General features: G+C 49.2%; 2 protein-coding genes across 2 annotated transcripts; both read right to left on the bottom strand.

The window, feature by feature from the left end:
* Positions 1 to 63: 63 nt before the first annotated feature.
* On the bottom strand, positions 64 to 8749 carry Tsfm (Ts translation elongation factor, mitochondrial). The gene is made up of 6 exons (XM_052165144.1): positions 8634 to 8749; positions 8318 to 8491; positions 7455 to 7583; positions 6155 to 6277; positions 2594 to 2681; positions 64 to 542 (listed from the first exon to the last, which is right to left on the bottom strand). The coding sequence occupies exons 1-6, from the start codon at positions 8685 to 8687 to the stop codon at positions 136 to 138; spliced, it is 975 nt and encodes a 324-aa protein (XP_052021104.1). The 5' UTR covers positions 8688 to 8749; the 3' UTR covers positions 64 to 135.
* Positions 8750 to 8887: 138 nt separating this feature from the next.
* Eef1akmt3 (EEF1A lysine methyltransferase 3) lies at positions 8888 to 19466 on the bottom strand. Its single transcript, XM_052165145.1, has 3 exons — positions 19177 to 19466; positions 18943 to 19054; positions 8888 to 10935 (listed from the first exon to the last, which is right to left on the bottom strand). The coding sequence occupies exons 1-3, from the start codon at positions 19351 to 19353 to the stop codon at positions 10526 to 10528; spliced, it is 699 nt and encodes a 232-aa protein (XP_052021105.1). The 5' UTR covers positions 19354 to 19466; the 3' UTR covers positions 8888 to 10525.
* Positions 19467 to 19586: the final 120 nt, after the last annotated feature.

The following is a 19586-nucleotide window of genomic DNA, read 5'->3' as shown; positions in this document are numbered from 1 at the left end:
CAAAAAAAAAAAAAAAAAAAAGAAAAGAAAAAAAGAAAAGAAAGACCAAATCTGAGGGTTGAAGAGGTTTATAAAATAACTTTTTATAAGGAAATCCAGATGTAAAAATTAAATATTTCCACCTAAGTCAAAAACCTACTCAGCCTTGGCCACCTGTTCACCTTCTCCACATTCAAAGCGCACAAAGTCGACTACAGTCACGCCCCGGGGCTGCACGTACTGCCCCAGAGTAATGGACGGGTCCAGGAGGTACGGCTGCGGCAGCATCCTGGTCTCCGTCTCCCCTCCGGGCTCATCATCCAGGGAGCCCACGGAGAGCGGGGCCATGCCCACCACATGCTGCCCCAGGCGGCGGCCAACCTCTTCCAGGTTTGGGGTGTGCTCAGGAGTCTCGCAGATGACCAGGGCCCCGTACTTCCCCAGCACCAGGTTCTGGAGGGGGGGGCTCTGCATCACTCCGTGCACGTAGGAGCCGACGTAGAACCCGGAGGGCACCTTCACCCAGGCGGCTCGCTTAAGGGTCATGTTTTCTCCCAGTTTCCCTATAAGAGAGCATAAACAAGAAACAACCACCACTGGATGGCGCTGACTGTGGTGGAGCATAAACAAGAAACAACCACCACTGGATGGGGTGACTGTGGTGGCACCCTCGGGAACTGTGCACCGTGATCATTCTGTCCTCGAGGTCAGTCGATCTGCACCGTGATGGGAAGACACCAGCCTCAGCCCGTGTTTAAGGAGGAGAGAGGAACGGAGTCCCTCCAGGAGTGCTCTAGCTAAGACAGGCTGGCTGTTACAGGCCAGACTCGGGGTGCTGCCTTCCCTGGTTCTGGGACCTGGGACACTGAACAGCTACCAAGTCTTGGTTTCCTCCTCTAGACAACAGGATTGGCGACCCACCCTTCAGGGTGACCGGGAGAAATAAGGAAGGAGGCACAAGCGCAAAGTGTGTATTGTGGTGTGTCGCACAGTGGGCACTCAGAACCTGGCTACTCACACACGAAACTCAGGCTGTGAGAATCAAGTGACCCAAGCGGCAATAGTGGGCAGAGCTGGAGTCACAGTCAAAGCTCACTCCACCCCGCCCACCCCCACCATCACCAAATCACTCTGGAAAACACACGCACAGCTGACACAACTGGGGAAGGTCTGTAACCGAAAGCTCCAGGGATCCGAACCAGGCACCCTGCAGTCCCAACTACCCGTCTTCTGTAGCAGTCTCAAAACTAGAAACAGATTCAAGTTTTCTCCTGTTTGCCCAGGATCCCCTTCCAGGCTAAGGCTACACAAACCAAGACAAGGAAGGGGTGGGAGGCAAAGAGCACGGGTTAGCCACAGTTACGGTGAGAGGCCATTCAGAGGAGGACCCAGAAGTCAGGTAAAAAGTCCCACTTCCTCCAAGATTTGTTCACACGGCTGCTGGCCTGGCTGCTCACCCAGGACTCAGTAGACAGAACGAGAGATTACCATGTGAAAACAACTACACCTTGACTAGAAACTGCAGACCAGAGAATCCCCAGCAGCTCCAGTCCAGCCTGCTTTCCCCCTGCCCTCAGGACATGTGGGAAGAGAGCAAGAGTCGCTGTGACCCCATAGTGACCAGAGCATGGCGCCCCACAGCGGCTTCTAAAGACGTGCACCTTCATAAACTCACTACTGAATTCTGAAAATAGATGACCTTCAATTTTCTTTAAAAGGGAAAGACTTTTAGACAGTGGATAGGGCGAGAGGAGAATGCCTTTCTTTCCGGCACTCAGGAGGCAGAGCCCTGAGGCAGATGGATCTCTGTGAGTTCAAGGTTGGCCAGGTCTACAGAGTTCCAGGACAGCCAGAACTACACAGTGAAACCCTGTCTTTAAAAAAAAAAAAAAAAAAAAGACAAACAATCCCCCTAAAAAATATTCTTATTTTATGTGCAGGGCGTTCTCACTGCCCTGACCCTAATGCTCTGTGAGCCACACGCATGGAAGCCTTGGAAGTCGGACTCCCTTGGAACCAGTGTTAGCCACGTTCGATAGGCCAAGCTGATGCTAGGGATCAAACATGGTCCTCTGGGCGAACAGGCAGGGCGCTTAACGGCTGAGCCAACACCCAGCCCTTACATTTTCTTTTCCACCTTTGGTGAGCTTCCCCTACAACACACACAGTGGTCAGCCGGAGGACGAAGAGCCGTCTCCTCCTCTCTCTGCCTCTGATTAGTCGGCACAGTGATTAACTAGTTGCAAGCCATTAAAACTCATGAGAGTTTATAAATCTAAATTCTTTCATGGAATTCAGGATTCCGACTGCACCAGAACTCCAGTTTCCTCAATACACTAACTAATTACACTTGGAGATGGCGCCTCCTTCTGTGCCTCAAGGTGTCTACTGCTCCCCAGAAAGGCCAACTCATATCCCCATAATCTTGCCCTTAGCGGCACCTGAGCTTGGAATTCTCTTCGAGAGTTTTGCACATGCGTATGACATGTTTCCGTGGTATTCGTTCCTCCTTCCTGCCTCCAGCTCCCGAGCTGACATCTCCGTTACTGAATGAGATGTAGAGGAACACCACGGATACCAGGAAAACCCGATCACCACACTCCCAGATACTCACCGATCGCTAAGGCCAACTGATCCTTGAGAGAGCCTTCCCTGTCGGGCCCAGCTGCAAGCTCAGAAAGCTCTGAGGAGTTGAGGAAGCCCTACGTACAGGAGACAAGTGTGAGCTGGCTCTGGTGGCTGAAATCACCCAAAGAACAGGCAGGAAGAGCTGAGACCTGGGAAAATGCTTAAGACGATCATCTATAAATAGACGAAACCTCCACTAAGCCAAGTATGTTAAACATTGATAACGCTGTCACACTTATAAATATCTTACTCTATTCCTGTGCCACCGCCAACTCCATTAGACTCAACTTCTAGCCCTACCTTCTTAGGATTTCCTAGAAACAGGAGCAAGATTTTTTACACAATCGTAAAATATCAACACCAGTGGACTTGTGCAGCATTGCCAGGAATGCGTGTCGAAGCACGCTCAAAGGAAGGGGTGGGGCGGGGCTCATCTGTGCACGGGGCTTTTGGCTCTGCGGTTCTAGGGCTGGAACTGGAAGATGCAGTTCCTTTTCTAGTACTGTTTTTGGGGACAGGGTCACATTCTACAATCCTCAAAGACTTGGCAAAACAATGCAGCCCAAGCCAACCTCAAACTCCTGGAAATCCTCCTGCCTCTGCCTCTTAAGTGCTGAGATTACAGACATGCATCACTACAACCAGCATGATGATGAACTTCCAAAGATACGAAAGTATGAGTTCTTTAAAAGCGTAAGATTACCCATTCAACATTTATTTTCTTTTTTTTAAATACTCTGTGTGCATCCCTATACAATTCTTTATTAGAAGAATAATTATTCTAATCATTAAAGTTTGGCAATAGCCAAATGTCCAAACACAGAAGACTGGCTGAATAACCATTGTATGTCTTGTACAACATAATACCATGCAGCTAGAAAAGACAGTAGGCATGGTAGAACATGGTAGTGAACATGGCTGAACATGGCAGTGAACATGATAGTGAACAGGGTAGTGAACATGACAGTGAACATGGTAGTGAACAAGATAGTGAACATGGTAGACCACCACAGTGAACAAGCTAGAACATGATAGTAAACATGGTAGTGAATATGTGTACTGGCTGGTTTTGTGTGTCAACTTGACACAGGCTGGAGTTATCATAGAGAAAGGAGCTTCAGTTGGGGAAGTGCCTCCATGAGATCAACTGTGGGGCATTTTCTCAGTGATCAAGTGGGGAGGGCCCCTTGTGGGTGGTGCCATCCCTGGGCTGGTGTTCTTGGGTTCTATAAGAGAGCAGGCGGAACAAGCCAGGGGAAGCAAGCCAGTAAGAAACATCTCTTCATGGCCTCTGCATCAGCTCCTGCTTCCTGACCTGCTTGAGTTCCAGTCCTGACTTCCTTTGGTGATGAACAGCAATGTGGAAGTGTAAGCGGAATAAACCCTTTCCTCCCCAACCTGCTTCTTGGTCATGATGTTTGTGCAGGAATAGAAACCCTGACTAAGACAACATGCTAGAACATGATAGAGAGCATGGTAGTGAACATGGTAGTAAACATGCTAGAACGTGATAGAGAACATGGTAGTGAACATGTCAGTGAACATGCTAGAACATGCCTTAATCCTGGCACTGAGGAGGTGGAGGCAGAAGGATGAGACGCTCACAGCTAAGCACTGCCACAGTGTGGTCAAGGCCAAGGCTGTGTGAGACACTGCTATAGGCTGTTTTTGCATTGTACCCAACAAGTGAAAAGCAGGAACAAGAAATAATTAAAACAATAATTGATGATCCTGCTTCTCTACAGAAATAAATAGTAAGTAGTGGGATTTGGGGACTAGAGAAATGGCTCTGGTTACGATCACTGGCTGCCCTTCTAGAGGACCATGGTTCAATTCCCAGCACACAATGGTGGTAACCCCAGCTCCAAGGGACCCAGTGCCTTCCTGGCCTTTGAGAGCATTGCACACGCATGCTGCACCGTACACGTTGAAACAGAGAGAGGATGGGAGTCAAGACTGAGAGAGAACTCGAGGTTAAGAGTATACGGCCGCTCTTCCGAGGATCTAGGTTCCCCCAGTGCCCACGTGGCAGCTCACAGCCGCTCACACCCACACACACCCACCCACACACTCACCCACATATACCAATGCTACAATGTGATGGAGATGTTTTCTTAAGGCAACGAGAGGTCTCTTATCCTTCTGTTTGTTGGTTTATTGAGACAGATAGGCTTTCTCTTTGTAGCCCAGGCTGTCCTGAACTCACCCTGTAGACCAGGCAAGCCTCAAACTCACAGATCCACCTGCCTCTGCCTCCTGAGTGCTGGGATTAAAGGCACCGGCAACTGGGTCCACCAAAATAATGCCAATGTATTTAATTCATTATTTGTATATTGTCTAATTCAGCTTTGATATTTCTCTGTTTTTTGTTTTTTAAAGAATTATTTACCGGGCGGTGGTAGCCCACGCCTATAATCCCAGCACTCTGAGAGGCAGAAGCAGGCGGATTTCTGAGTTCGAGGCCAGCCTGTTCTACCGAGTGAGTTCCAGGATAGCCAGGGCTATATAGAGAAACCCTGTCTCAGGAAAAAAAAAACAAATCCAAAAAAAAAAAAAAGAATTATTTACTTTATGTATGTGAGTACACCGTGACTGTCTTCAGACACCAGAAGAGGGCATCGGATCCCATTTGAGCTACCATGTGGTTGCTGGGATTTGAACTCAGGACCTCTGGAAGAGCAGTCAGTGCTCATAACCACTGAGCCATCTCTCCAGCCCATTACTTACTTTCTTTCTTTTTGACAAGGTCTCACTGTGTAGCTTGTTTTGTCTATCTGTCCATCTGTTTTTTCTTTGAGAGTTTCTTTAAGACTGTCACTCATGTGATATTTTGAAATTATGAAATTCCTGGTTTCTGACCAGCTGGGGCTAAACAATCAGCTTGTGATAAACGAGAGGCAGCACCCCTGACCAAAAGCTTTGCATTGTGGGACAATCAGTGCTGTCTAGCTGGGACTGAGGGATCAGCAGGTCTGAGGTAAGATCTCCTGGGATGAGTCTCCTCAGGGTCATGCGGTTAGGTGGTATAAGCTGCATCCCCAACGCCCACATCAAAAGATGGTGTGCATGTGCAATCTAGCGGCGGGGTGGCGGGAGTCTTTCTGAAATCCATTACTAGTCAGTCTGACTGAATGGGTGAGCTCCAGTTTCACCAAGACACCTTGTCCTAAAATATGATGGAAGCCAGGTCTAATGGCCCATTCCGCTAACTCTAGAGCTCAAGAGACAGAGGCAGAAAGATGTCTGTGAGTGTGCGGACAGCCTGGCCCCAGGGAAGCCGGGCCTACATAGAGAGATCCTGTCTCAAAGAAAAGAAAAAAAGCACTCAGGAGGCAGGGACCAGCCTGGTCTATGGAGCGAGTTCCAGGACAGCCAGGGCTGCACAGCCAAACCCTGTGTCAACCCCTTTCCCTGCCCAATAAGCGTAGCTCATTGGTAGAGCAGGGTGCACAGTTCCTGGATTCAATCCTCAAATACTCACCCCCAAAAGGTAAAAAGAAGAGGCCCTAAAGCGTGGAAGACACACTCAGCAAGCCTTGGCGCTCACCTTGCTGTATGTGGAGCGCTGAGCCGCCAGGTTCTGACAATGCGCCATGGTTCCCAGGGCCACTTGCTGGACCAACTGTTGAAATTTTAAATTTCTGGAGACGAAATCTGTCTCGCAGTTTACCTGTGGGGATGCACGGATATCGCTGTATAAGGCGTTTATTTACTAATAGTTTCTAAAAGTGCCTTGAGGCTGGAGGCCTGACGGAACAAGCTGCGGCCTGACGGAACAAGCTGCGGACGGGGACATCAAAGCTGCAGGCCCATCGTTCAGGGTGGCAGAGGCCGGGAAGGAGTCAGTCAGTCACAGCCTGATACCCAGGAGGATCCCAGAACACCCTGAAGGACTCACACCACGGTCACTTTCCACTGTTTTGTGAAAGGACCTTGAACTGGATAAGTAGCCCAGGATGACCTTGAGCTGACCTCTACCTCCCAAGACTAGAACTACACCAGAAAACTACCATTCCCACCCCCAACCACATTTACTATCACCTGTTTAATCTCGTTCTCGTTTATTTATCTGTTTTTTTTCACGCGCCTTGACCCCACAACCTCCTCTAAACCCACTACTTACTGCTCATCAATACACTGAGTGATACATTACTACAATTACCAACTTTTTTTTTTTTTTTTAGGAGTAAAGGTCAGGATTTCACTCTGTAGCCTAGCTGCCCTCAAACTCACAGTAATCCTCCTGCCTCTGCCTCCCAAGTGTTGTGAACACAGGTGAGAGCTGCCACACCCCGCTACTAGGGTTTTTTGTTTGTTTGGTTGGTTGGTTTTTTTCCTGGTTTTTCGAGACAGGGTTCTGCTACTAATTTTTAAGTGTACCATTCACAGTCTAACATTTAGAAGGAATGATCTAGGTTGCGAGGCCATTTCCCATCAAGATACCTATGCATTTAGGTTCCTTTTTTTAAATTTATAAGTTTATAATTTTAATAAGTTTATTGTTTATAAGCTTAAACTTATAAGTTTATAAGTTTAATTTATAATTTTAATATATAAGTACACCGTAGCTGTCTTCAGCCACACCAGAAGACGGCAGCAGATCCCCTTACAGATGGTTGTGAGCCACCATGTGGTTGCTGGGATTTGAACTCAGGACCTCTGGAAGAGCAGTCAGTGCTCTTCACCGCTGAGCCATCTCTCCAGCCCCCTGTATTTACATTCTTAAATGGAGGCCTTGGGGACTTAACTCCAAGCACGCTCACAGATCCCTTTGGCATGCGAAGTGGTAACAGACGGTATGCTTCAAGACACAGCCGTCTCTAGCAGGTGGCGTCCCAGCAACGCACCTCTACTAAAACAGCGGCATTCCCCTCCTGCAGGAGTCCAATCAAGCCTTCTTTAGTCTTTCGCCCGTGGAGCTTGGCGGCCTTGGTCCACCCTTCTTTCTGGGCCTGTTCGTGCAGCCAGGCCTCTGCCTGCAGAAGCAAAAGAAACGGAGCAGAAAGTCAGTCATAGGAACTAGACCTGAACGGTACTTTAAAATATGTCCAAACCAGGCTGGAGAGATGGCTCAGCGGTTAAAAGCACTGACTGCTCTTCAAGAGGTCCTGAGTTCAAGTCCCCACAACCACACTGTGCCTCACACCCATCTGCAATGGGATCCGTGCCCTCTTCTGGTGTGTCTGAAGACAGCAACAGTGTACTCACATACATGAAATAACTAAATAAATCATTTAAAAAAATGTGTCCAAACCATATGACTTTTCCTGCACACCTCCATACTATAACAGAAACCACTAAATGCTCTGCACTGGGCGCTGTGGTAGCTTGCCCCTCTTTGGGATAGATGGTAGTGTTTTCACTATACTGACAACGCTGACACAACACGAAAGGATCCATTGCAATCTCCAGAGTAGAGCGTGTGTGAGGGTCTAACGTCAGAACTTACACGAACACCGATCTCCAGGCAGCAGCAAATCCCATAACCTTATAACACAGAATTCAGCTAGTTAACTCTGAGTTTCCAGGTTAACTGCTTCCAGTGAAACGAAGTCGAAGGGCAAAGCTATCGTTCACGCCACATTCTCCTCTTTGGGTTCTGTCGCTCCGCACACTGGGCAGCAGGTCACATCTACGCTCCCCAGAGTGACCCCGGAAGGAAAGCACCGGGTGGAGCCGGAGCACCAAATCGCTCATCACCTCCTCCCACCTGTTTGAGATCAGCGCCACAAGTCTCCAGGGCCTTCTTGCAGTTGACAAAGGAGTAGCCTGTCTTCCGCCGCAGCTGCATGAGGAGCTCCTTGCTGGAGGCGGCAGACGACAACGAGGGGCCTACGTGGAACGTGTGCCATGGCTGGGACGGCTGGAGCAGGACAGCCCTCGCCTGGGGAAGGTAAGGAGAAAGGGATGAGCGTCCGGAGCAGGGTCGGAGGAGAGGGAGCACGTCCGCGGGGCGCCGGGAGCACTATGCACGGGCCAGGGTCGGGAGAAGGGAAGGGCGCGCTCACGGCACCGGGAGCCCTCACCGAGCGACCGGTGCACGCGACCGGGAAGAAGCGCAGCGACCGCAGCAGCGACATCCCTATGGCACTGCCTCCCACAGCGGGCACACAGACAAGACGCCGGTCTACGGCGTTTCGCGAGGGCCAAAACACCTCCTGGAACGCGTGGCGTGAGGATGCTGCCACCTGCAGGCCGGAGGGTATGTAATTCACAAAAGACTTAGCGGGTAAAACTGCACCATAAGGTTGCCACGTAGTAACAACACAAGACGTGTAGGTGATACTTTGTTTCTTTATTTCCAATGTACTTTCATATTCATTATCCATTTATGACTCAGGGAAAAATGGCAGGAAGGTAGGTGGGCTCAGGAAATTGTCCAAGGTCACCTGGAGAAGCAGAATTCCTCCAACAAGAAATAATTGCTGAATTAGCAAAATATCTGGGGAACACATGTGATGCCAGTTTCAGGGCATCAGTGATGAATAAATCATAGCTCTGCCCTCCAATGTATCTATTGGTCTTAGGAAACAAGAATCAGGTAAGGCAATATAAGGTCCTTAAACAGTTAAAAGATCTCCGATTAAGGAAATCACATTCAAACAGAAAGCTCAGGAGAAGGGTTTTTTTTTTCCCTCTTGTTTTTCTTTCTTTCTTTTTTTTTTTTTTTTTGATTTTCCAGAAGCAAGACATAAGTTTAGACAGAGAGCAGTGGCCCTTCCTGGAAGGGAATCATCGGGAAAGTGGAGAAGTCAGGGCATGCCCGCATAGACTTACAGAACAAAGCAGTAAGGCTAAAGTACAGTGTAATAGAAACAGAGTAGGAGATTGAGATACAAAGTAGTTTAGGAGCAGGCGTGTATGTGTGTGTGTGTGTGGCCTGCACGGCAAGCAAAGATGTAGCTTCTTGCAGTAGAAGCTAATTAGAGCAGGTTTTGGAAGATGGCAAGATTCTGAGGTGTGGCATCGAGGTTAAGAGAACAGTGGCAGACACACCAAAGATGGATGGTTGTGTGCCTAAAGGGTAAGATCTCTGGCCAGACTGCTCCAGAGGAAGAGAGGCAAGAACCGAAGGGAAAACAAGAAGGAAAGCCTGAACGTGGAAGGAAGAACTAGAGATTGGAAGAACCTAGCACCGAGTCCAGAATTTGGTACGTGATATGATGCCTGTGATCAGGTCTTGAGCTTTTGCAAAGAAGCTACAGCCTAAGGAGACATCTCTGATTCTCCTCCCAGGGTTCAGGTCTAGGAAGACTTGTCCTATTGAGACTCTTATTTTAGCAGGCAAGAAACAGGTGTCCTGAGGCATCTCGGGACCCAGCTTTCTGGCAATAGTTACATGCTTAGAGATACAGAAGAGATAATTAATGCCCAGTTTTCCCTTTAAAAAATGTCAAAGAATGTGTTTTTTTTTTAAAAAGTTCAGGCCAGGCCAGGCAGTGAAGGGCCAGGCCTTTAATCCCAGCATTTGGGTAGCAGAGGCAGGTGGATTTCTGAGTTTGAGGCCAGCCTGGTCTACAGAGTGAGTTCTAGGACAGCCAGGTCTACACAGAGAAACCCTGTCTTGAAAAAGCCAAATTAAAAAAAAAAAAGTTCATGCCGTTTAAAGAACTGGAAGCGACCAGTGGTGATCTCTCTGCAGGGACCATTCATACCATTCCCTCCCTTATTCCTAACTATGCTGACCGCCTTCCTCTGAAGGCGGGTGTGGGCTGCCTTCTTTGTGCTTTACACTCAAAGCCTCTAGGGCTCTGCCATTCCTAACAAGCAGCCAGCCACCCTTCTGCTCCTTCCCAAGAATGGTTAGGGGAACCAAAGGGAAGAGGGAAGGAAGAAGACGGGCGACCCATCCTTTTCTTCTGTCCTGGTGTTCGCGGCCCTGGAGGGATGCCATTCCCCCACTGAGACCAGAGTTAGGTCAACAGAAGGGGTGCTGTCCAGGAGGTGTCACCCCCCTGTGCCTGGCCCTATAGATGTTGACATTCACGTTCTCGTCCCGCTGGGCCAGCTCCAGGTGGAAGTGCTGAGGCAGGAAGCGCTGAAAGAAGGTCTCTGCCCCGTGTTCTGCTCTCATCTTGGAGGCCAGGTAGACGGTGCCGTGGGGCCCACACAGGTGTCGGAGGGTCCCCAGCAGCAGCGGGAAGGTGGGTTCCAGGTACACGATATCTGCCCCCAGCACCAAGTCATAGTTTCCAGGAAAGGCATGCTGGTCAACTCCCCAGGACAAGGCGCACACCTGAGCCCGGCCTCCGGGCGGCACGTTAGCGAGGACGTTATCCTGGATTTGCTCTAGGGCCACTGGCAAATCAGTGATGGTAACATCCCCCCCTGAGGGAGAGTGGGGAGGAAAAAATGCAAGTCAGAGGGACCAAGACAGGGCTCCCGACTCCTGCCTGCCTGCCTGGAGGGTCAGAGACCCTAAGGCCTCGTGTCTGTACAGCCCGAAGTCCATCCTTTGGCTTTTAGTTGCCCTAACCTCAGTGTCAGCCACGCCAGCCACTCTCCTTACTCTACATTCTACAACATCAACATTCTCTCTGAGCTAATCTTCAACCCCTCTGCCCAACACACAACAATCAGATGTCAGCAAAAGCCTGAGCAAGACTAAGCCAGGGATGAGCTGTGCACCCTCACCCACGCAAACCCAGGAGACGTGACCTCAGCTGAGCCCCAAAGGACAAGCACACATCGGTCAGGTGCATCAGGTGCGCCTTTCTGAGCAGGCAGTGGGGAGCACGAGAGCCTGGCAGGCAAAGGGCATGGCATAGGTAAGGGAGGCTACACTGTCTCAACCAGTGCGTCCTGACCCCCAAACCGTCAGAAAACATAGGTATCTACAGTTAACATTTCATAACAGTAGCAACATTACAGTTATGAAGTAGCAACGAAAATAACTTTATGGTTGGGGGTCACCACAAGAGGAACTGAGTAAGGGGGTCCTCGCGTTAGGAGGGTCGTTGAAGATGGGCTAGAAGATGTAGAAATTGAAAGAAGAATGTCAAGACCCAAACAGAAGATCATTGCATGCTAAGAGAGAGTCAGGTTTGATGGAGTGTGATCGCATGGTAGGCATGCTATATTGCCAGTCAGAAAGACAGGTTTTAAGAGCAGGATGTCGGGTAAAGACAATCAGATCAGCACTTCAGAACACTTCCCTCACATGGCAAACGTGTCCTGAGTGCTTGCTAAACATGAAGGATACACACAGAGGCAGAACAAAACTGCAGCCTTGGGAAAGTTCATTCCAGACTTGGAAACAGCTACAAAAGTAGTAACAGAAGTTAACTACTTAATCAGAAGCATGGCCGGTGATAAAGAAAGCAGAAGTGGTTAAGAGGTGACTTAGTCTTCATCATCTTAAGTGCATATGCCAGGGGTCTGGAACACATCCGTAAACAAGACAGGTGAGGATCCACACTCGTGGAGCTTACAGAATAGTGCTAGAAAAGGCTAGCTGTGGTGGCGGCAGCCCAGACTTGTGGTTTTAGCACTAGGGCAGAGCCAGGACACGCAACAATTAGAGACTGGCTTGGGCTACACTGCAAAGCTGGAGAGAGTCATGGCTCAGTGACAAAGTACATGCTGCTCTTCCAGGGGACCTGAGTTTGGTTCCCAGCATCTATATCAAGTGGCTTACAGTGGCCTGACCTGTAACTCCAGGGGCTATGATACCTCTGGCCTCTGAGGGCACTTGTCCATATGTGCACTAACCTATGTAGGCGAATACATAACTTAAAATAATAAAAATAATGTCTTAAAAGAAAATAAAAATTTAAAAGGGAGGAGGCTGGGGTTAGGGTTATATGTAGCTCAGTTGGTAGAGTATGGAAGGACCTGGGTTTGAGTCCACCAAATAAAGAAGTAATTAATTTTTTAGACTGGAAGTGATGGTACCTATAATCCTAACACTAGGGAGGTACAGGCAGCCAGATCAGGGTCATCCTTGGCTGGTAGTTTGAGGCCAGCCTAGACTTCATGACACCCTGTTACAAGTGAAGGGGAATGGGACACTGGCTCCGTGGATAAAGGCGTTTCCCAAACCTGAGGATCCAGGTTTTATCTCTGAGTCCTATACGGTGGAAGGAGAGCAGTGACTCCCACAAAATGTTCTTTTGTCCTCCACATGCATGCTGTGACAAATAAAGGCCTGTGCCGCCACCACCCGGGCCCAAATTTAATTTCTTTTTAATTAAAAAAGAAGAGGAGAAGGAGGAGGAAGAACAGTGGCAGGAAATGAAGACAGGACCTAAAGAAATGAAATATCCAGGCATGGTGTACCTGCCTGTAATCATAGAACTGAGGAGCTGAGGCAGGAGGACCATGAGTTCCAGACCATCCGGGGCTACACGGCAAGACACACTGTCAACAAGCCGCAAACAAACAGGGCCTGGTGGCTCACATCTATAATCCCAGCACTTGGGAGATGGAAACAGACGCATCAGGAGTTGAAGGTCAACCAGGGTTACATTAGGCCTTGAAATAAGACACACAGTATGGGCTAGAGAGATGGCTCAGCGGTTAATCTGATGCCCTTTTAGCTAAGTGTACTTACATATAACAATAAATAAATCTTTCTTTAAAAAAAGACATACAATACATCAAATAGCAACGCGCGCTACCATGAGACACCGAGCAGGGAAAGGGTCTGAACCATGAACCACTAGCAGAAGACAAGAAGCACACTTAGTGGGATGCTTGGGAAACCCTCACTTTCAGCAGATTTTGTTTGGAAAAGACCTGAAGGCAGCCCTGGAGCAAACCACGTGACTGTGCCTGACTAAAGTCTACCAAACACAGATGAGCAGGCACAGAGACCTTGAGGCAGGGCCTTGCCCTGTGGTGTGAAGAGCAGTCAGACGGACAGCAACAGGAGCTGGGACAGGGAGACGGAGGGGCAGGATCCTGTGACGCATGGGAAGATAGGAGGGAGTTTTAAGGGAGAAAATTACACTTTGTTGTGACTAAAAATAAAATAAAAACAAGGGTTGGAGAGATGGCTCAGTGTATAAGAGCACTCACTGCTCTTCTGAAGGCCCTGAGTTCAATTCCCAGCACCCACATGGCAGCCTACAACTGTCTGAGGCTATCTTTTTTACTTTTTTAAAAAGATGTAGGCGGGCGGTGGTGGCGCATGCCTGTAATCCCAGCACTCTGGGAGGCAGAGGCAGGCGGATTTCTGAGTTCAAGGCCAGCCTGGTCTACAGAGTGAGTTCCAGGACAGCCAGGGCTATACAGAGAAACCCTGTCTCGATAAAAACCAAAAAAAAAAAAAAAAAAAAAAAAAAAAAGATGTATTTATTATTATATATAAGTACAATGTAGCTGTCTTCAGACACCCCAGAAGAGGGCATTAGACCACATTACAGATGGTTGTGAGCCACAATGTGATTGCTGGGATTTGAACTCAGGACCTTTGGAAGAGCAATCAGTGCTCTTAACCACTGAGCCATCTCTCCAGCCTCCTGATGCTGTCTTTTGGTGTGCAGATTCACATACAGACAAAGTACCTGTATGCATAAAATACAAAAACAAGTAAATGTAGTAGTAATAAATAAAATGAAATGTAGTTTATTAAAACACATGCTCAGCCGGGCAGTGGTGGCACACGCCTGTAATCCCAGCACTCTGGGAGGCAGAGGCAGGCGGATTTTTGAGTTCGAGGCCAGCCTGGTCTACAGAGTGAGTTCCAGGACAGCCAGGGCTACACAGAGAAACCCTGTCTCGAAAAAAACAAAATAAAAACAAAAAAACAAAAACAAACAAGGACACAGCAGTTAAGAGCACTGGCTGCTCTTGCAGAGCACAGGGGTGGGGGTGGGGGAGGGGGAATAGGGCTCCCAGCACCCACCTGGCGGCTTACAATCATTTGTAACTCTAGTTCTTGGGGATCCAGTCCCTCTTCTGACTTCTTCAGGCACCAGGACAGCATGTGGTACGTACATACAGGTAGAACACACACATACACACACACACACACATCAAAATAAATAAATAAATCTTAAAAAATAAAACAAACAAAAAGAACCCAAAACCTGCAGAAGGGCAGGACAGAACCAGGGAGATTGGTCAGAACAGAGATGATGTTGGTTAGAATTCGGGTAGTGACAGTGACTAAGAAGCAATCAAATCCTTAACATATTCTGAACACATCATCAAGATCATTAAACCAAGTTTCCTCCTTCACACAAAGAGAAGCAGGGAGAGAGATTTTGATTAAGGACGGTGTTTGAACATTTGGCCTAACTCAGGCCCAAATGCCCAGCATACGCATGAAGAGGGCTTTAGGAGAGGCAGACCTGGAAACGGGAGCAGGACCTCATCTGTGAGCAAAGTCCGTCAAATGGTCGCACAAAGACGCTGAATAGAGTGGGTTATGCAAACCCCTGGATGTAGAAATGAGAGGATCACGGTCCTCACCATAAAAGAGGACATTTTAAGCAACAAAGTGATGTCACTCCTCAGGAAGGAGAATAGGCAGAAAAAAACAAGGGGTCAAAAGTCTGCTGCTGAGCTCTGGGGCGCTCAGGGTTTCCCTCGTAAGGATAAAAGGGGGTCAGCAAAACAGAACGTGAACGTGTCCCGGGAGTGTGTGCAAGCCAGAAGCGTGTTGGCCCAGAAAGCAGAGGGCATTTCAAGGAGATGGGAGTCTCCTTGTCAGATGCCAAGTCCACTGGGTTGGGCTAGAAACCGACTCCTGGGTTCAAAGCATGGGGTGGGAAGTGAGCCCCACAAGCCCAGCTAGAACCTCCGGAGGGAGGGGCGCGGAGGACAGAGGAATGCGGAGGATGGAGGGACACGGGACAGAGGGACAGGGACACGGAGGATGGAAGGACACGGAGGACAGAGGGACGCAGAGGACAGAGGAATGCGGAGGATGGAGGGAAACGGGACAGAGGGACAGGGACGCAGAGGACAGAGGGACAGGGATGCAGAGGATGGAGGGACACGGAGGACAGAGGGACAGGGACACGGAGGATGGAGGGACACGGAGGACAGAGGGACAGGGATGCGGAGGACGGAGGGATGCGGAGGACAGAGGGACAGGGATGCGGAAGACGGAGGGATGCGGAGGACCGAGAGCCTGAGTGAAGTGGATTAAGAAAAGAACAGAAAGAAAGGATCTACAGACAGGGACATTAACGTTAAGATGCATTCTGTCCCTCCTGAGCAGAGCCACTTCCTGTATACACAGAGAATGTATAGATGGTGTGTATTTATGTGATACATAAGTACACTGAAATGCCTATTGTGTGTGTGGGAGAATGGTTGGTCCTACATCTGAGCCAAAAGAGAGAGAGACAGAGAGAGATAGACAGAGACAGAGAAGGGGAGAGGGGAATATACTTATTACCCAGAGAGAAACAACACAGGAGGGGGGGGGGGGTCTGCCCGAGCAGTATCTTGAGCAGTGGGAAGATTCCAGGTCTTGTGGACCAGTGGAAAGTTTTCCTTTGACCTGTCTGTCCACCCGCAATAACAAGATGAAAGAAAGGCAGGAGACACAAACATACGAGTAGAGATCGTGACGTAACTTGTCTGAGAACACAGACAACCAGAAGAAACTAAGTCGTCAGATAAGGGTGATGATCGCAGTGGAGGTGAGAATCAGACGTCTCGGACACCGGAAGACTAATGGGTAAAGGAACTAGGACAGCTACCTGGGTAGCCCAGGAACCTGAGCTCAGGGACACAAGTATACAGTGAGTCTAGTTAGCACAAGTGTGTGAGTACTAAGAAGGCTTAAGCCATCCTGTGTGGTGTGTGTGTGTGTATGTGTGTGTGGTGTGAGGGGGTGGAATGTGTGTGGTGTTGGGGGGTGGAGTGTGTATGCTATGTGTGGTGTGTGTGTGTGTGTGGTGTGAGGGGGTGAAGTGTGTGTGGTGTTGGGGGGTGGAGTGTGTATGCTGTGTGTGTGTGTGTGTGTGTGTGTGTGGTGTGAGGGGGTGAAGTGAAGTGTGTGTGGTGTTGGGGGGTGGAGTGTGTATGCTATGTGTGTGTGTGTGTGTGTGTGTGTGTGTGGTGTGAGGGGGTGAAGTGTGTGTGGTGTTGGGGGTGGAGTGTATATGGTATGTGTGGTGTGTGTGTGGTGTTGGGGGTGGAGTGTGTATGGTGTGTATAGTGTGAGGGGGTGGAGTGTGTGTGTGGTGTTGGGGGGCGGAGTGTGTGTGGTATGTGTGTGTGTGGTATGTGTGTGTGTGGTGGGAGTGGGTATGTGCAGGTGTGTGTGGTGTGATGTATATGTGTGGTATGGGTATATGTGGTGTGGTGTGGTGTGTGGTGTATGTGTGGATAGGTGGTGTGTGTGGTATGTGTGTGTGGTATATATGTGTGTGTGTGGTGTGTGTGTATGTGGTGTATGTATGTGTGTGGTGTGTGTGGTGTGTGTGTGTAAAGCCTTCCCTTCAAAGGGCTGTTTGAGCCTAGCAATGGAAAATACATTTGCATTAATCAGGCAGTAACACTGTTTCAAATACAAAGTGCAGCCCCCATGAAGTCCCTAAAGAAGGGGACATAAAAGAAAGTTTGCAGAACGACAGAAGGCCAGCAGATATCATGAGAACAGGAGGGGAGAGGCTCAGAAAGAGGCTAGAGGGAGGCAGGCCGCTGGAAAGCAGTAAGACTCCAGAGAGCTGGGGCGTGATAATGAAAAAACCATTCTGATTGTAGGGTGGTGTGAGCAAGAATCTAGGTGGGGGCCAGAACTGGAAACAAGAAGACCAACCAGTTTGACTACTTATTATAGTCTGAGCAAGAGATGATGGTGTCCCAGGCCGGGCAGCCAAGAGAGTAGGAGAAAAAAAAAATACACAAGAAAATCCCCACAGGAGGCTGTGGCTTCATGATGGGGAAGGCTGAGGGAGAAACAGCTTGGGTGGCGGAAGAACACAGGGTCAGTTTGAGAGTGCTAACCTCAATAGAGCATCGAGAATCATGAAGACACCTATGAAGATCAGGGAAGGAATTGGTAGTGGACAGACTACGTATGGTGGAACAGGAAGGACAGATGTACAAGTGTTGAGAAGGCATCCCAGGGTCACCTGAATCCTGGGATACAGAGTCAGAGAATAGATTACACCCAGTTCTCAGACTTGGCAACTAAACAGGGCACAAAAAAGCAACAGCTGTTATGATGGTAAGTGAAGGCAGGTGTTCTCTCTCTCTCTCTCTCTCTCTCTCTCTCTCTCTCTCTCACACACACACACACACACATACACACACACACACACATACACACACAAATACACACACATATACACATGCACATACACACAAAGACACAGAGAAACACATACACACAGACACACACATGCACATACATACTATACACACAAACACTCATGTGTACACACATTCACACATGCACATACACAGAAAAAACGTACACACGCAATCACACATAGACACAGACATACACAGGCATACACACATGCACACACATACATACCACACACATACACACACATAAACACACATACATATACATGTACACAGGCATACACACAGACAAAAACATACACATACACGCCTTTCCCCTTTGCCTCCTTCCCTCCCTTCCTTCCTGAAACAGGATCTTACTCTGTAGTCCAGGATGACCTTAACTTTACTGAAATCTCCCAAATCCCTGTGTGCTGGGATTACAGGCATGGACCACTCCACTTGACTCCTTTGCTTTCTTTTCTTTTCTTTTTAAGAATTATTTTATTTATTATATCTGAGTACACTATAGCTGTCTTCAGACACACCAGAAGAGGGCTTCAGATCTCATTATGGATGGTTGTCAGCCACCATGTGGTCGCTGGGAATTGAACTCAGGACCTCTGGAAAAGCAGTCAGTGCTCCTAACCACTGTGCCATTTTTCCAGGGCCCCCTTGCCCCCCCCCCCCCGCTCCTTTGATTTTTAAATAACTTGCTGACTCTCATCCAGCCACCTTCCTCCAACCCCTCATCTGCATGCCTGAGCTTCTCCTGAACGGATTGTTCAACCCTCAGGGTAGCTAGCCAGAGACCCTAACATAACAAAGCTACAAATCTTTGATAAGGTTCACTGTCCTAGGTCCCTTCAGAAAATCCACGCAAGCATTTTAACGAAAGAGTATCTTCAGTATTTTCTCACGGAAACCCTGTCTTATTTGTTTTAGCCACCCTGAAAACAACTAGCTTGAGTGTTCTGAACGCTCATCTGAACGCGCTGTCTGCCTCGCAGAAGAATAGATGTTTGTTAAAGGGAAAGAACTGAGCAGAGTTCAAAAGTCCTGCCCACCCCCAGGAATCCACGTCCTAACTTCTCCATACTCCAGCTCCCCCTCCTCCCGCCGCAATGCCAGCTCACGCACCCTGCAGCGCCGCCAAGATTCCCACGATGCCCGTCCCTGCGCCCAGTTCGATCACCTTCTTGCCTCGAAAATCCACATTTTGACTCTCGAAATAGTTACACAGACTCAGAGCCTATGGGGATGGGGAAGAGAAAGAAGGTGGGAAACTGTCACATCGGTGGCTCCATATGGGAGGGGCGGGATCCAGGGACCGGACCTCTCAGGGACCCTCACTTAGGACAGCCCATTCCTCACCGCATCCCACACGCATGCTGCCACCCCAAGGCGCGACCCAAAGTTTTGCGTGATGCTCAGCTCGTGCCCACAGAAGCAGAACCGGCTGCTCTCCGAGTAAGAGTCGGTGAAGAGCCCGACCTCCCGTGGGAACACGGATTCGGGCTCAGTCTCCGGATCGGTGCGAGAGCTGGCCATCCACCAGACAGAGCGCCCGAGCACCGCGACCAGCGCTTGGACCCCCTCAATCGGTGCGGGGTTGAGGCTGAGGACTGCCAACCATATGGGCTGCTCCCAAGCCCGGGGCCCCGCCTCCCTAGTTCGCCCTCCTTCCTCCAGCTGGACTTCCTGGAGATAGATGGGGATGACCCCCGAGCCCGGATCCCCGGCGCACACAGACCAGGACCCACACAGCACCATACGGGCCAGAC

This window comes from Apodemus sylvaticus, chromosome 20 (genome assembly GCF_947179515.1).
Source record: "Apodemus sylvaticus chromosome 20, mApoSyl1.1, whole genome shotgun sequence".
Lineage (NCBI taxonomy): Eukaryota > Metazoa > Chordata > Mammalia > Rodentia > Muridae > Apodemus > Apodemus sylvaticus.
The sequence above is the reverse complement of the archived record's forward strand: the minus strand, read 5'-3'. Positions and strand labels throughout refer to the sequence as shown.

What these genes read in the sequence shown, in the direction of transcription:
- Tsfm (XM_052165144.1), bottom strand. Translation starts at nt 8,687, where the DNA reads ATGTCGCTGCTGCGGTCGCTGCGCTTCTTCCCGGTCGCGTGCACCGGT. An exon ending in TCGCGTGCACCGGTCGCTCG is followed by an intron (nt 8,492 to 8,633) that starts GTGAGGGCTCCC and finishes TACCTTCCCCAG; the next exon opens with GCGAGGGCTGTCCTGCTCCA. An exon ending in GTGGCGCTGATCTCAAACAG is followed by an intron (nt 7,584 to 8,317) that starts GTGGGAGGAGGT and finishes TTGCTTCTGCAG; the next exon opens with GCAGAGGCCTGGCTGCACGA.
- Eef1akmt3 (XM_052165145.1), bottom strand. Translation starts at nt 19,353, where the DNA reads ATGGCCAGCTCTCGCACCGATCCGGAGACTGAGCCCGAATCCGTGTTC. An exon ending in CAGCATGCGTGTGGGATGCG is followed by an intron (nt 19,055 to 19,176) that starts GTGAGGAATGGG and finishes CCATCCCCATAG; the next exon opens with GCTCTGAGTCTGTGTAACTA. An exon ending in AATCTTGGCGGCGCTGCAGG is followed by an intron (nt 10,936 to 18,942) that starts GTGCGTGAGCTG and finishes ACTCTCCCTCAG; the next exon opens with GGGGGGATGTTACCATCACT.